The sequence below is a fragment of the Mus musculus genome, chromosome 10 (assembly GCF_000001635.26).
Source record: "Mus musculus strain C57BL/6J chromosome 10, GRCm38.p6 C57BL/6J".
NCBI classification, from domain to species: domain Eukaryota; kingdom Metazoa; phylum Chordata; class Mammalia; order Rodentia; family Muridae; genus Mus; species Mus musculus.
This window is the reverse complement of record NC_000076.6, coordinates 81,559,444-81,573,346: the sequence shown is the minus strand read 5'-3', so window position 1 is coordinate 81,573,346 and position 13,903 is coordinate 81,559,444. Positions and strand designations below refer to the sequence as shown.

The 13,903-nt window shown below is 56.5% G+C and overlaps 1 protein-coding gene and 1 long non-coding RNA gene across 6 annotated transcripts; both read right to left on the bottom strand.

Annotated features, from left to right (window-relative positions):
* Positions 1-1,493: 1,493 nt before the first annotated feature.
* On the bottom strand, positions 1,494-4,301 carry Gm31936. 3 transcript variants are annotated; one of them, XR_003949023.1, is made up of 5 exons: positions 4,172-4,301; positions 3,890-4,081; positions 2,927-3,118; positions 1,826-1,907; positions 1,494-1,647 (listed from the first exon to the last, which is right to left on the bottom strand). It is a non-coding gene; the product is annotated as a predicted gene, 31936 (long non-coding RNA). The 3 variants fall into 3 exon arrangements; XR_380626.4 differs by having other exon boundaries at positions 3,890-4,301; XR_003949024.1 differs by lacking the exons at positions 2,927-3,118; positions 3,890-4,081; positions 4,172-4,301 and adding an exon at positions 2,192-2,463.
* Positions 4,302-6,975: 2,674 nt separating this feature from the next.
* Positions 6,976-13,903, bottom strand: Tle5 (TLE family member 5, transcriptional modulator). 3 transcript variants are annotated; one of them, NR_074087.1, is made up of 7 exons: positions 13,679-13,903; positions 12,031-12,128; positions 9,189-9,252; positions 8,630-8,674; positions 8,437-8,534; positions 7,981-8,055; positions 6,976-7,875 (listed from the first exon to the last, which is right to left on the bottom strand). NR_074087.1 is itself a non-coding variant. In NM_010347.4 (7 exons), exons 1-7 carry the CDS (start codon positions 13,703-13,705, stop codon positions 7,654-7,656), a joined length of 594 nt encoding a protein of 197 aa, NP_034477.1. In that variant the 5' UTR covers positions 13,706-13,903; the 3' UTR covers positions 6,976-7,653. The 3 variants fall into 3 exon arrangements, 2 of the variants coding, with proteins under 2 accessions (NP_034477.1, NP_001263217.1); NM_010347.4 differs by having other exon boundaries at positions 8,437-8,499; NM_001276288.1 differs by having other exon boundaries at positions 6,976-7,872; positions 8,437-8,499.

Sequence of the window (13,903 nt, the reverse complement as noted above, 5' to 3'; positions counted from 1 at the left end):
CAAAGTCCGTGGGCCCAGAAAGTGACAGTCTTTCTGACCTAGACAGTTAGCCCTCTGAGAATGAGTGTTCTGTAACTCCTTGGAGCATCTGCCAGAATCCCCGAGAGGGGACTGGGGGCGTGGTCAAGGGTGGATCCCAGCCTAGAATCCTCCAGCGAGGAGGCTGGGGCGTGATTAGTAGTGGAGCCCCCCTTCACCCCATTCCCCACCCTAGCATCCTCCAGTAAGTGGCTGGAGCCATGGCCAGGGGTGGAGCACTCTCAGTATCTGGACCGCCATACTCTCCAGCATCCTAGGCGTTGCCCAGCCTTAAGGCTGTCGCAGGCGCTGTACAAGGTGTAGGTCCTTCTACATGGACCATTCTTTCAGGTTCTGGCCACTCATCCTCTCCCCTGCAGAGGCCTGTGCTGGTGCCTTGAAGCGCCTCCCAGCACCTGCTACTAGAAACACGGCATCTTACTCCTCAGCCCTAGTTTCTGCTTTACTGTTTACTCATTTTTCCCTTGCAGACCGAGGAACACACCTGGCTCCTGGGAAGTCTGAGAAAACAGTGTCCCACAAGCTGTCCCCAGGCCCCAGCGGTTCCTGATTCCCGGCTTTTGGTGTCTGAGAACTTCTGATCCCCAGAGGCCCCCGGGACTCCAGAATCTCCACTCCCTGAGCTATCGCCTTTGCCAACCCTCACCATCTCCCCAAATCAAGCTTGTTTGCTATTGGTTGCGTTTCCCAATCTAACCCAGGCTGGTCTCATCTGGGGAGTCAGGGTCGCAGGTGTGTGTCACCGTGCTTACACTGCCAAGATTTGCTCAGACCAGCCCCACCCCCATGTCCCACGCAGCACCCTTCCTGCTAGTGACCCTCAACCTCGGTTCTCTAAGCCTATACACTCTCCGCTGGTTTTCTATTACCCGGAGGACACATTCCCTCTTAGCACTATTTGTGCTGGCCACACCCTCTACCCTCCCCTATTCAGGTACCCTGTCATGATTGAATGACCTAATTTGAGTTCTCTTTTCCTGGAATCTCTTCTCCCCCCTAAAGCTATCTCCATCTTATTCTAAGATCAGCCCAAGGCCACCCGCTGCAGCCTCCCCAAAGAAGGGCAACTGTGAAGGAACCCAAGGCCAAAGGGAGCCTCCTAGAGGGTGGGAGCTCCTGGAAGGGGGCCACTGCCCCTCTGTTGTGCGGCCTGGGAAGCCACAGCCTCTGAGCTTCCGTGGAAGCAGAGGATATGATCAGGGGTTTCCTTTTAGAATGCCTGAACCCCATCCCTGGACAGACACCACACCCGAAGTGGGGAGCACCCTCAGCATTTCCCACCTTCCTGGGCCACTTTTTCCCATTCAGCCTGGTCATGGATCCTACACTTTGCAAAGTGGGGCTCAGCGCCTCAAAGTGCGCCCCTGCCTCAGTGTGCACACAGGCTCCGTAGTTCTGCGCGGTGCAAATAAAAAACAGAAAAGGGAAAAATCTACTACTCAGAGCCGGGACTGCTCGGACCACCTTAAATCAGACTAGCCGCCCCGCTGCCGAGGGACCCGTCTATCTCCTCCTTGGTTGGTCGGGTATGCCAGCCAATCAGCTCCCGAAGATCCCACATGGGTCTCTGACGTCACCAAAAGCACTGGCCAATGAAGGCTGGGTACCCTGTAGCCAATAACAGAGAACGGTGGTCTGGGATAGTCCAATAGGAAAGCTCCCGATGGGGCTGGGGCGTGCAGCTCCTCCTCCCCGACACCCCCCACCCCTCGTGAGTGGGGCCCCGCGTGGTGGTCCCTGAGGATCTTGGACCCCCTTTTAAAAGTAAAAGCCCCTTGAAGCTGACCGTGGTAGCGGATTCCTGGTATTCCAGCACTTGAGAAGCTGAGGCAGGAGGACCGTTGTCATGTCGAGCTTAACGTGGACTACTGTCTCAAAACATTTTATATTAAAAAAAATAAAAGTAAGTCCTTCAACTCGGTGGCTACCTTGCCAAGGCTCAGCAGCCAAAGCTTCCTTCGGCCTGTTTCAGAGATAGAAACAAACTGAGGCAAAGAAGGCAACTTGGCCGTTTAGGGAATGGCTGCGATTTGATTTTTGTCCCAGCTAACTTCCCAAGCTTAGTTAGTTTGACCCATTAGATCACAAGAGGGGGTAGAATAGGTTTACAGGGAGTTGTGAGGTTGGAGGTGCCGGGTGTGCCTCAATTTACCAGAGTGGACATTGCTATTGCGAGCAAGCATTCTGGACCGGAAAAAAAAAACAACAAAAACTACGAATCCCAGAAGCTACCGCGCGCCGCATCTGCTCTGGCTGTCAATCAAAGTAACGTGGGTCTGCGCCCCCGCCCGCCGCTTCCCTCCTGCCAGCTCCCGCTCCCTCCCCATCGGCTCCCGGCCCGGCGCGGTATAATTACAGCCCATTGATCCGACCCGGGCCGGGAAAGCGACTCCCTCAGGGAGGCCAAAGCCTTTGGCTTCCGACAGCGCCAGCCTCCCCTTCCCCGCGCCCCCAGCTGAGCCACTGGGCCACCAGCCAGGCCGGTCCCCTCCTGCTGGCCAGGGCTCACGGGTGACCTCCGAGCCCCAGTTCCCTGCCTGTCTTGGCGGGGGGGGGGGGGGGGTGGGAAATCACGCACAGGAGCGCACACACAATCATTTTCTCCTTAAGAATACGGGGGAGCCATCCCCTCCCCGCAACTTACTGCTTAGTTTTCCCATAGAATTGCCCCCTGCTGTGGCTTGGGCTAGGCTAATGAGAGGGCTCAGGAGGGGAGAAACCCGGGACAACCGAGCCTGGAGTCACAAAGCTGCTTAGAAAATTCCCAAGACTTCCTAGATGTAGGTGTTTTATACTGGGGCTCTGCAGAGGGCATAGGAGTTGGCTCATTAGAAATCCCTCTAACTAAACACTGGTCAAACTAAAACGGGGAGCCCTGACCTCTGACCTTGCTTGTGTGCCCCTGATTCAGCTTCTTACGATGACTAGAAGTAGAAGGAGGGTGGGCTGCAGCTTGGCATGTGGGAAGGAAGTACCAGGGTTGGCTGAAGATGTAGGCAGTAAGTGAGCAGCTAGATAGACAAAGGGGGCTTGTGAACCCTGGAACCAAGCAGGCCCTGGTCCAGGCCTCCTCCCGAACCTGGAGGTACCAAAACAAAAAAAACAAAACAAAACCAAAAACATTCAGTGAGATTAGAAAATGCTTACCCACAAGGCATGGTGGCGCATGCCTTTAATCCCAGGGCTCAAGAGGCAGAGGCAAGCATATCTGAGTTCGAAGCCAGCCTGGTCTACACAGCGGAAAGCCAAGACAAAATGCAAATGTTTAACCAACATGACTGTTCTACAGGGTCCCGCGAAAGGGATGATGTTTACTGCTACCTACATCTCACACCCACAGAGGCAGAGGCCGGGACTTGATTTCCCCCCTTCAGTGTGAATCCCATTCTAGCCTTTTCCCCAAGCTCAAGAACCTTCCACAGCTACCCATTGCCCTCAAAAAATTCCTAAGTGGCTCAGTTGAACTGGAATTATCCACACCTGGACCTCAGTGCCCTTGCACAGGATACAGAAAGCCAGACTTTGGCGAGTGAGGGACCTGGGGCTTGGTCGGGTGGAGACTCAGCACCAGCTGCCTGCACAGGCCTCCACTCTGCAGCAGTCAGGGGTCAGGGCTCCAGGCAAGTTTATCCTGGTCACAGGGTGTGTGTGTGTGTGTGTGTTGGGGGGTGTCCTGGTGACAGGTCTGTGAAATCTGCCCCATGCTTTCTTGCCTTCCAGCCTTGTCCCCATTTTGTGTGTTCCCTGAGGGTGGAAGGGGTGCTGGGAGTCCTTGGCATACAGTAGGTGCCTAATAAATACTGAAGTTAGCCATGAGAAGAACATGGCTGCATGGTAAGAGTTTGCTTACCTGGATCTGAGGGTTTGTAAAATTTGGGGGAGGGGTTTCCTTGTCTGGGTCTGGGGATGAACCTGGGGCCTGGCCCTTGCTGGGCAGGAGTCACCTCCATTGCACTTGCTGGCCCTTGTCTGTCCTTTCTCCTTTGGTTTCACCTTGGTTTGCAGGGTAGTCAGAGTGGCCCAGAAAAGGCCAGGGACCTGCCTGGGGCCCAACAGCAAAGTGAGTTAGCTCTTAGCATGACCCAGGATTGGGGTCACCAATATCTGTATCTAAAGGCCAAATACAGGTCACCTGCCACCTCTTCCTCTGTTGCGGGACATTAGCAGCAGGGAGAGGCCACAGTGCCACCCAGCAGGCCCTGCAGCCCTGGAGGGGGGGCTGGGAGGAGGATTTGCTTTAGTAGAAGGAGGAAGAGAAGAAGCCGGAGGCAGGAGAGAAATAAAGCTAGAGATGGGAGAGGGAGAAAGGGGGAGGAGGGCGAGGAGAGCAGGAAGGGAGAGGAGGAGGGGAGGTGGCTGCAGGAGGCGGTCAAGGTTGTCTGGGGCTTGGCTGGCAGCCAGCATCCAGGCCCCACAGGCTGTGGAGAGGTTTGGAGGGGAGGGGAGGGAGGGGACACGTGGGAAGAGGAGTAGGGACCCAGCAGGCACAGCAAAGGATAAAGAGCTTCACTGGGGGACCGAGGGAACTGGGGGGCAAGGGAAGGAGGGAACAGTACGGGCAATCAGAGAGTCAGCAGCAACGTAGGAACTCCCTCCCTGGAGCTGGGCCTGTTTCTGTCTTCATCCTGGTCCCTCTGCATCCCCATGCCCAGATGATCTCGGGCTGCTCCCATCTGAGGGTGCCACTCTCCTGTTCAAACACCCACTGTTGCTCTAGTGGCCCTGACACTCCACAAGGCCCCCCTCCCCCTCTCCGGAGCTCTGAGTATCTGCAGGAACACTGCATCCTAGAGAAGCACCTGGCCTTCCTGTGCCCAGCGCCCCGCCCCCTCCGGTCTCCCAGATCCCCCTCTTCCCCACGACGTCATCACTATTATGGACTCTTTACACTAAGTGAATTTTGAAAAAGTTGGGTTTTTACTGAGCGGGGTGGTGGCAGATGCCTTTGATCCCAGCATTTGGGAGACAACAGCAGAAGACAGAGTTCGAAAACAGCCTGGTCTATAGAGTTAGTTCCAGAAAGGCCAGCGATACACAGAGAAACCCTGTCTTGTAAAAAAAAAGAAAAACACAAATCTACACACAAAAAGAAAGGAAGAAAGAAGAGAGAGAGAGAGAGAGAGAGAGAGAGAGAGAGAGAGAGAGAGAGAAGGAAAGACAGAGAGAGAGAGAGAAAAGAGAGAGAGAGAAAGAGAAAGAGAAAGAAAGAGAAAGAGAAAGAGAGGAGGAAGAAAGAAAGTTGGGTTTCCATACACACAGCTGCTTGCTGTCTCTGGGCATCTCTCCTGTTCATGTGAGGCAAAAGGGACTCAGAGTTAGCTGAGGCCAGGGCAATCAATACCCAGCAAGCCTTGGTGCTTTAATGTCTTGCTGGTTTGGGGTGCTATCTTGGTCTCCCCTGCTTGTTCTCTTTGTAGGGTCCCCAACAGAAAGACTGACCACCCAGAGGGGATGTAGCAACCCTTTTGTAGCCTTGTATGGTTTCCTTGACTTCAGTGGGCCTCAGTTTCCTTATCTGCACAACAGGTGAGGGAGTCATTTGATGTGTCTCAGGGTGCAGTCTCCGAAGCCAGGCAAAGGGGAACAGTTGCTGCCTGAGGTGTCCTCTCCTTGCTGGGTACAGGGTAGGGTCCCTGTCTCCATGGAGCCTTAGGAACTGGTGCCCCAGGAAGTGGCCTGGCCCTGGGGTGGGGACCTATAATCCCGAGTCCCCATGCCACAGCTTAATCCCAGAATAGAGGATATCTGAGCCACCGAGTAGATGGGGATACAGAGATGGAGTCTAGATGGGAACACAGAGATGGAATCACAGACGGTCCAGGAGGACTCCAGAGAGCCAGCAAAATTCTCAAGGAAGGAGCTGGGGGGTGGGGTGAGGGGTGTCACCTGGTCACCATTACTGCCTTGGGCCCAAGTCTTGGGCATAAGGAGCTGGGACCCTCAGCTCCCTCCTTGTCCTCCTCCCTACTTCATCAGGTGACCAGAACATTGGTGACCAATTACACAAGGTCAGGCTGGCTCAGTGCTCTCCCTGAGGTCCCCCACTGCCAGGTGCTGGCAGGACCTTCTCCATAAGCCCCAGGGGCAAAGAAGACAACAGCTCGCTCACTGAGACAGCTCAAACTGTTTTTCCCAGTTGAGGGATGAGAAGCCTTGGTCCCCCTATACCCTCTAACCCCGTGGGCACAGAACCCCAAGATCCAGGGTGAACTCCAGGTCGCTTGGTGCTTGGTCCGGGGGGTGTGGTAAGAACCTGTCTCAAAACACAAATACAGTCTGGGGGTCTGAGTGAGGTGAGCCTAGGCTACAAACCAAGTTCCAGGCCAGCCTAAAAACAACAAAAACTAGTCCAGTGAGATGTGGCTTTGCCAGTAGAGGCAATTGCTGCAAAGCCTGACACCCCGAGTTTGATTCCTGGGACAGACGGTAGAAGAGAACAGATCCCTGCAAGGCGTCCTCAAACAGGACACAGACATGATAAACCAGCAAACAGAAAAACAAAACAGAAAACAAAGCAGATAAAGAAAACAGGTGGCACACAAGACTAATCCCTGGCCTTGGAAAACAGAGGCTGGAAAATTTCTGTGAGTTTGAGGAATGAGTCCAGGGCATTCAGGGCTATACAGAGAAAACCCTGTTTCAGAAAAACAAGAAAGGAAAAGGTCCCCAAACCGAGGCGCATGCCCAGGGGACAGCCTAGCTTGGGAGGGGTACAGGGAGCATCCAGGCCATCTCCCAGAAGGTAACCAAGGGACCCATGTGGGTACCACAGCCACCCTGCCAAAACAGTGTGAAATCTGAGCACTGAGTTGCACTGTCTGGGCCCAGGTCCCCAGCTCACCCTCTCTGGGTCTTTGGTTGCTCCAGGGATGTCTTATTGCAGGACACGGGGTGCCCTGAGGAAAGGGGTCCCCACCCACAAGACAGAAGCAGGGACACAGTGGCCAACCTTTTCATGTTTTTATTTTGAAGGCACAGCTAGACCCCATCCTCAGTACAGCGGCTTGGCCTTTGACCTCTGGACAGAGACCAAGGCGACCAACAAAGCTAACCCTATGACAGACACTCCTGGGGCTTCCTTCTTTTCCTTTCTGAGATGATAGCTATAGAATACTGGCACAAGAAAGAAATCATAAACAAACCAACTTTTAACCCTCACGTTTATTTGGGGAAGAGGGGAGGGAAGTTTGTGGGGTGCCCACCCCCACTGCAGTCCCGAGCCAATGCTTTCTCTCTGTCCCCTTCTTTTGTGGTTGAGGGAACCGGAGCTGGGGGAGCTGGGGGGAGGGGTCTGGGACTAGCAGGTGTGCAGTGCAGGAAGCAGAGAAGGGGATAGGGGCAGATTCGGGGTGCACAGGGTGGAAAGGGGCAGCTAGCGTTGTGTACATTCTGGGCCGAGATTGGTGGCTGTGGCCCAGGGAAATGTTGAAGGTGGGGAAGAACCCTTAGCCTGGGGTGTCCCTCTGGCGTCCCCTAGGCCCAGGGTGCACAGCCAGAACCAGGACTGGAGGTGTAAGCTTGGGTAGTGACAGAGCTGTGTGCTGTGTGGCCCTTAGAACACTGCGCTCTCTGTGCCTGTCTCCCCTGGTCTCCCCCCTCCCCCTTCCCCAAGAGCTAATCCGACTTCTCTCCGTCATCCTCCTGGTGGGTGTCCCCATCGTGTCCGTTCTTGTCCTCCTTGGAGAGGTGGGTCTGAGAACCCAGAGCAGAGAGTGACAGCAGGCCTGTGCCTGCACTGACTGCAGGGAGGGACGGTGGCTGGAGCCCGACAGGCAGCGGTGTCAGGGGCAGGGCCAGCGCCTGCAGCTGGGACAGCTGGTGAGCCTGGAGCTGCTGCTGTGGGGTGGGGGTGGGGGTGACAGAGTCAGCCCAGGGTCTTGTCACCTGACCCTGGCCACCCAGGTCAAGTCAGTCCCCAGTCCACCAGAGGCTCCGACTTACTCGGATGATGGAGTTCAGCTCAGGAGCCGTGACCTGCTTGGCTCTCTCGATGGCTCCCAGGACCTGCTGCTGATGCTGGAATAGGCAAGGGAGGGGACAGAGTTCTCTCAGGCAAAGCTGGAAAGGGACTGAGGGGCGGGGGCGGGGGAATGGCGACTCCTGTGCAGTAGGCAACCAGTGCAAAAGCGCAAGAGAAGTCCTGTCCTAGGGGCTCAGGGGCTGCTGGGGTGGGAGACTAGGAATCCAACTTCACAGGAATTTCCTTAGAGCTGGGGGGGGGCTCCCATCGCCTGTGCCCGCCCACCCAGGGAGCTCTTTCTGCCTTGCCACAGGGGTCTGAGTGCAGCTGCTCCACGTCTCACCTTTGCTAAGCTCAGAAAGGGCAGGTGCGTGCCCAGGGAGTGCTCAGCAAGGTGCGGAGGGGACCCCACTGCCCCCTGCTGGTGGCTTGCTTACCTCCTGTGACAAATAGGGCAGAACCTGGGCGCAAATCCCATTCAGCCTCTTCACAATTTCCGCCTGGAACACACGATTTTCCCTCAGTACCTGGGGCACTTGGAGGGGTGGGAGGGGGTAACGGGAGTGGCCTTAACGCTCAGTCTGGGAATCACAGGGCATTGAGGACATGGAGGAGGACAGTGAGACTTACCTGTTTGTGCATCTCGATGTTCAATCCGTAGGACATCTCATAGTACTGTGAGGTGGAGAGGGGTGTCAGGGACCGAAGGGATGTGGCCTTGTGGGTGGCCTGCCTCTCCCTACACATTCCAGCAAGGCTACTCCCAATCCAGTGAGCTCCTATTTGTTCTTCAAGACCCCAGTCACAATGCCCCAAGACCCCAGCAACCTCCCCTGCTGGGAACTACAGGGCCGAGGCACAATCCCCTTTTGGTCCTGTGGAGGTTAGGAGGGCTCTGGTCAAGGATGGGTTAAGGGATGCCTGGCCTGGAGGGAGGGGACTCTTGCTTCCGGCTGGCTGTGGCTGGCTGCGGCTGCCTTCCACAGCTGCCTCCTCCTCCTGCCACCAAGGACAGCCGAGACCTGGCTGGCCCACACTGCGAGCCGGTGGTTTGGCACCTCGGCCACTACCTGGGCCGGTGGCCAGGCTGCCCTTAGCCCGTGGAGGACTCGGTAGCAGGCATCTGCAGTATGTGGGGAGTCTGGGGTCGCCGCCCCACCCCCACCCCCAGTCCCAGAGGGGGCTTTACCATGACGTAATGCCTCTGCATCTCTGACTTCTCGCTGGCCAGCTTGTCGCACTCCAGCTTCAGGCTGAGGACACACAAGAGAAGCCAACTGAGGTTCCCTCGGGGTGAGGGGGCACCTCTGGAGGGTCAAGCTAAAAACTTTTTGGTTTTTTTGTTTTTGTTTTTTGAGACAGGGTCTCATGTAGCCCAGGCTAGCTTTGAACTCATTGTGTAGCTGAGGATGACTCAGAAGTCCTCCTGATCCTCCTGGCCTCCACCTACCAATTGCTGGGACATGCCAACTGAGCTATTGCCCCAAGCTGCAAACTGAGAAGGGCCAAATACCACATCTGGCTGCATTTAAGGACACCCCTGGGTTTTCTGCATCCCGGGCAGGTGGGCGGGGCTACTCGGTCTCCCCCACTAAAATTATGAAAGCATTCTCAATGGAATAACAACCACCACAGTCAGAGGTGCCCTCCTGCGGGGCGGATGAGGGCTGCAGAACTTGTCATCCATCTAATCTAATCTTAACACATGACTCAGTGGGTGCCCAGAGAGGGTGAGTGAGAGATTCAAGGTCACACAGTGGGCAGTAACCCAAGTACTCAAACTCGAGGAGAATTCTCCACACAGACAGACAGATGCTGAAGACTGAGATGGCCTGGGGCTGAGAGGAACAGAGCACCCCAAGGTGTCCTGGCTTCAGGAAACTTTGTCATGTCCAGCCCCTCTTTCTCTCTAGTCACATCAGAGCCGGCAGCTGAAGCTGCTTTGCCTTCCCATGCTGTGTGATTCTACCTCTGTGGGCCCCACTTGCTTTCTCTTTGTAGCAGCAACCTTCCTGGACCAGGACAGGTCAGTGGAGTCAAAGAACTGGGCCTGTGGCTTGCTCTCCAGTCCTAGGAGGCTACTCCTAGGTGTGGCTCTTGCCACCATGCCTAGCAGTGACTCTCCCAAGTTGTCCTTGGACCTCCACACCTGAACAACAGCACGACCCCCCAATGTAACCTTTCTTTCTTTCTTCCTCTCTTTCTTTCTCTTTTTTCCTCCTTCCCTTCCCTTCCCTTCCCTTCCCTTCCCTTCCCTTCCCTTCCCTTCCCTTCCTCCCTCCCTCCCTTCCTTCCTTCTTTCTTCCAATACAGGGTTTCTCTGTATAGCCCTGTCCTGGAACTCAGAGATCCGCCTGCCTCTGTCTCTCGAGTGCTGAGGTTAAAGTCCTGTGCCATCAAGCCCATCAGGGTATTTCTTTCTAAATCCAAACAACTCTTAGAGCTTGGGAGGGTAAGACAAATGGATATCTGTGAGTCTGAGGCCAGCCTGGTCTACAGAGTGAGACCCTGTCCTGGAAATTGGGATAGTGCTTATTAGCCAGCAGGCTTCTGATGAGCTCCCCAGGTGCTGAGATCCGCAATCCCTCAGGGGCGCAGGATTGAGGGGTGGGCCCCCAGTCCACGTTTACATAATAAGTAAGGCTAGTGTGCCTCACCGGTGATTGCACTTTGCACGAGACCCCACACCAAGGTCCATGGGAGAAAGTCAACACAGGACTTCACCAGGAGCCCCCCACAGGCCCGACCCAGGCCCAGTGCACAGGGCACAGCACAATGCATCTCAGAGATGGCATCTGCTAAGGGGACAACACACAGCCCTGTAGCCACTGTGTGCCCTACAGGTCCTGGAACAAGTCAGCCTAAGACTGGCCCCAGAACCATGGGGGTGCAAACACTGGTGCCCTAAATTCCTCTTTAGAATGGCAAACACTGGGGGAGCAGCCCAGCAGGTGGATGGCTGGCCTAGCACCCTGGGCCTTGCCTGACATCTACTGCATAAGCTCAAGGCTATCCTTGGCTACATAGGGAGCTGGGGAAAGCCTGGATCACATAAGATCCTGTCTCAAAATAAATACCAAAAACTCAAATATAACATTTTTTTTTAAATAGAAAACTCCACGAACACTCAGATTTACTTTTTTTTCTTAGAGAAATCTAAGGGTCTTTTAAAGGTTTTGTCATTGGCTGTGAGATGGCTCAGCGGTTAAGAGCACTGACTGCTCTTCCTCAGGTCCTGAGTTCAAATCCCAGCAACCACATGATGGCTCACAACTATCTACAATGGGATCCGATGCCCTCTTCTGGAGTGTCTGAGGACAGCTACAGTGTAGCTACTTACATATAAAAAAATAAAAAATAAAGGCATTATCATCATTATTATTAGTTTGTTTTCTGAGACAGAGGTTTGCTCTGTACCTCAGGCTAGCCCAGAACGACTCCATTCACCTGCCTGTGAGAGCTGGAAGGTTTTGCCTGTATCCCCAAGCCCACTCAAACCCAGCCTAGGTTAGATGGGGACCCGTGCTCAGCTTTAGCTTTTCCTGCGTCTGTGCTGTACACCCCGGAAGCTGCTGACACCCTGGGCTTCGGGGTGATCAGTTTCACACATGAGGAACCCATTAGAAATGAGAAAAGTATTTGTGGTGGGAGTGACCAGGCTGGAGGGTCTGTGGGACCCTACTCCAAAATTGGACAGAAGAAGGTAGGGCTGTGTGACCCTGAGCCGATTACTCACCCTCTCTGGGCACCCACTCTAGCCTGTGTTAAACATAGGGACTGGGCCTCTAGAACCATGAACGCTGTATGCCTTACTTTCTTCTTCCACACCATGGGGCTGATTGTTTTTGGACACATGGCCTCATGTAGCCCAGGCTGGCCAACTTGCTAAGTAGCTGAGGATGACCTTGAACTGCTGACCCTCTTGGCCCCACCTCCTGAGCCCTGAGATGACAGAGGCACCCCCCACCCGGCCTTCCTTCAAGCCACAGACAACTCTACAGACACATGGAGGTGCCCTGGTCCGGGCTCACCTGTGATACTGCGCTTGCAGCAGCTGGAACTCATCTTTGATGCGGTCACAGGAGTCGGAGGTGGTGAACTTGAGCTGCTGAGGGAGGTGGGAGGAGCCCTGCGGGGGCAGGAGGGTGAGCGGCGTCCTGCCCCGCCCATGCCCCACTTCCTGGGCTGCCAGGAAGGGGCTGTGAGGCCCCTAGGCAGTGGGGACACTTTTACACACTGGTCATTTGGGAGGGGCGGGCACCCATGGGGCGGGGTGCACCTCTGTCCTCCAGATGCTCCCAGAGGAATTCCCCAGAAAGCCCCTCTAAGTCAATCAGGGTGGCACAGGCCTCCCTTCAAAGCCGGCATGGAAGAGGCACCTAACTTACCACCCTACATTTCCTGGGAGTACCCCCATCACACCTGTTTCCTCACGGGTGTGCTCTTCAGGAAGGGACCCCCCCAAAGCTGCCCAGGCCCCAGCCAAAGCCACAGAGAAATCATGGCCTGGGAGTTAGGGAGAGCTGGAAGCTGGGGGGCTGGGGAGCGAGGGGGGTGGGATATGTACAGGGCCGGCATCTGAGGGCACTGGGTCAGGAGTTAGGGTGTAAGATCTCGGATCTGGGGAGCAAGGCTAGGGGCAGGGTGTGGGGAGCAAGGCCACTGGGAGCTGGTGTGGGAGACGACAGATGGGCTTGGACATGAGAGGGACGGAGCCTAGTGCTGGGGGGGCGGGGGGTGGGAAGACTGCGGGGTATCCGGCTCCGGACAAGGGAGCACTGGACATTATACGGGCACAGGGTCTCCCCAACCCTAGTGCTGAGGGTGCAGGATGGGGGCTGGGAGGAGGAAGGCCGCTGGGGTGCGGGGCCTGCAGCTGGAGGAGGGACGCGGAGCCAGGCTGGGGGTGGCGCTGGGCCCGGATGGTGACGCCAGGCCCGACAGGGCTGGAGAGAGAGACAGGGGGTGCGGGAACTGTATTGGGGGGTAGAGGGCACCAGACTTGGGGCCAGGGCAGATCTGAGGTGGAAAGAAGTGCAGGGCCGAGGTGATGGTGGGTGCAGGGCCTTGGACTTGGTGGCAGGCCAGTCTGAAGCTCTTAGAGAGCTGGGCCTGGGGGGGGGGGGGTGCACCGAGGTGGGGATGCAAGATCTAGGGCTGGAGGACATGCGCGTCTGGGGTGAGGGGATGATGGGCTTGTGACTGGGGTGCTGCAGCTCTGGGCCTGAGCCCCAGGTCAGGAAGACAGGCCGAATGCGGCTGCAGTGGGGTGCGGGCTGATCCGGAGCCCGGGGGTGGGGGGTGGGGGTGGAAGAAGACCTTGGAGTCGGGTTGGGCGAGGTGTGGGGGAGGCGGTGAGGGGACTCAGGGCAGGGATCAAAGTTCAGGGATCCGGGCTGAAGGATGCAGTGCTGGACTGGTGGGGTGCGTAGGGTCTGGGTTGTGGGGTGCAAGGACCTTGGGGAAGAGCCCAGGGCTGGGGGGACAGAACAGGCCTGTGGGAGCTGGGGAAGCGTAGGGAGCCCCTGGGACAGGCCCTGGGCGGGGAGAGAGACGGGATCCGACCTAGAAGGGGTGCAGTGAGATGAGCTGGGGTGCAGGGTGAGCGCCGGAGGTGCAGTGAGCTGAGCTGGGGGTGCAGGGAGAGCTCTGGGGTGCAGTGCGCGGGGTTCCCCTTACCGAGTGCCGGCTTTGCGGAAACATCATGTCAGTCGCGGGGGGCGCGGGCTGCGCCCCGGCTCGGGCGGCTCGGGGGGCGCCGGGCGGCCGCGCTTTGTCCCCGATCGACAGCTCCGGGGCCCCGCGTCCCGCCTCCTGCGCCGCCCGCCGCCCGCCCGCGCCGCCCGCGCTATTGTGTAATGGCGACGCGGTGCCGCCCGGGCTCCCGCTCCACCTGCCGCGCCC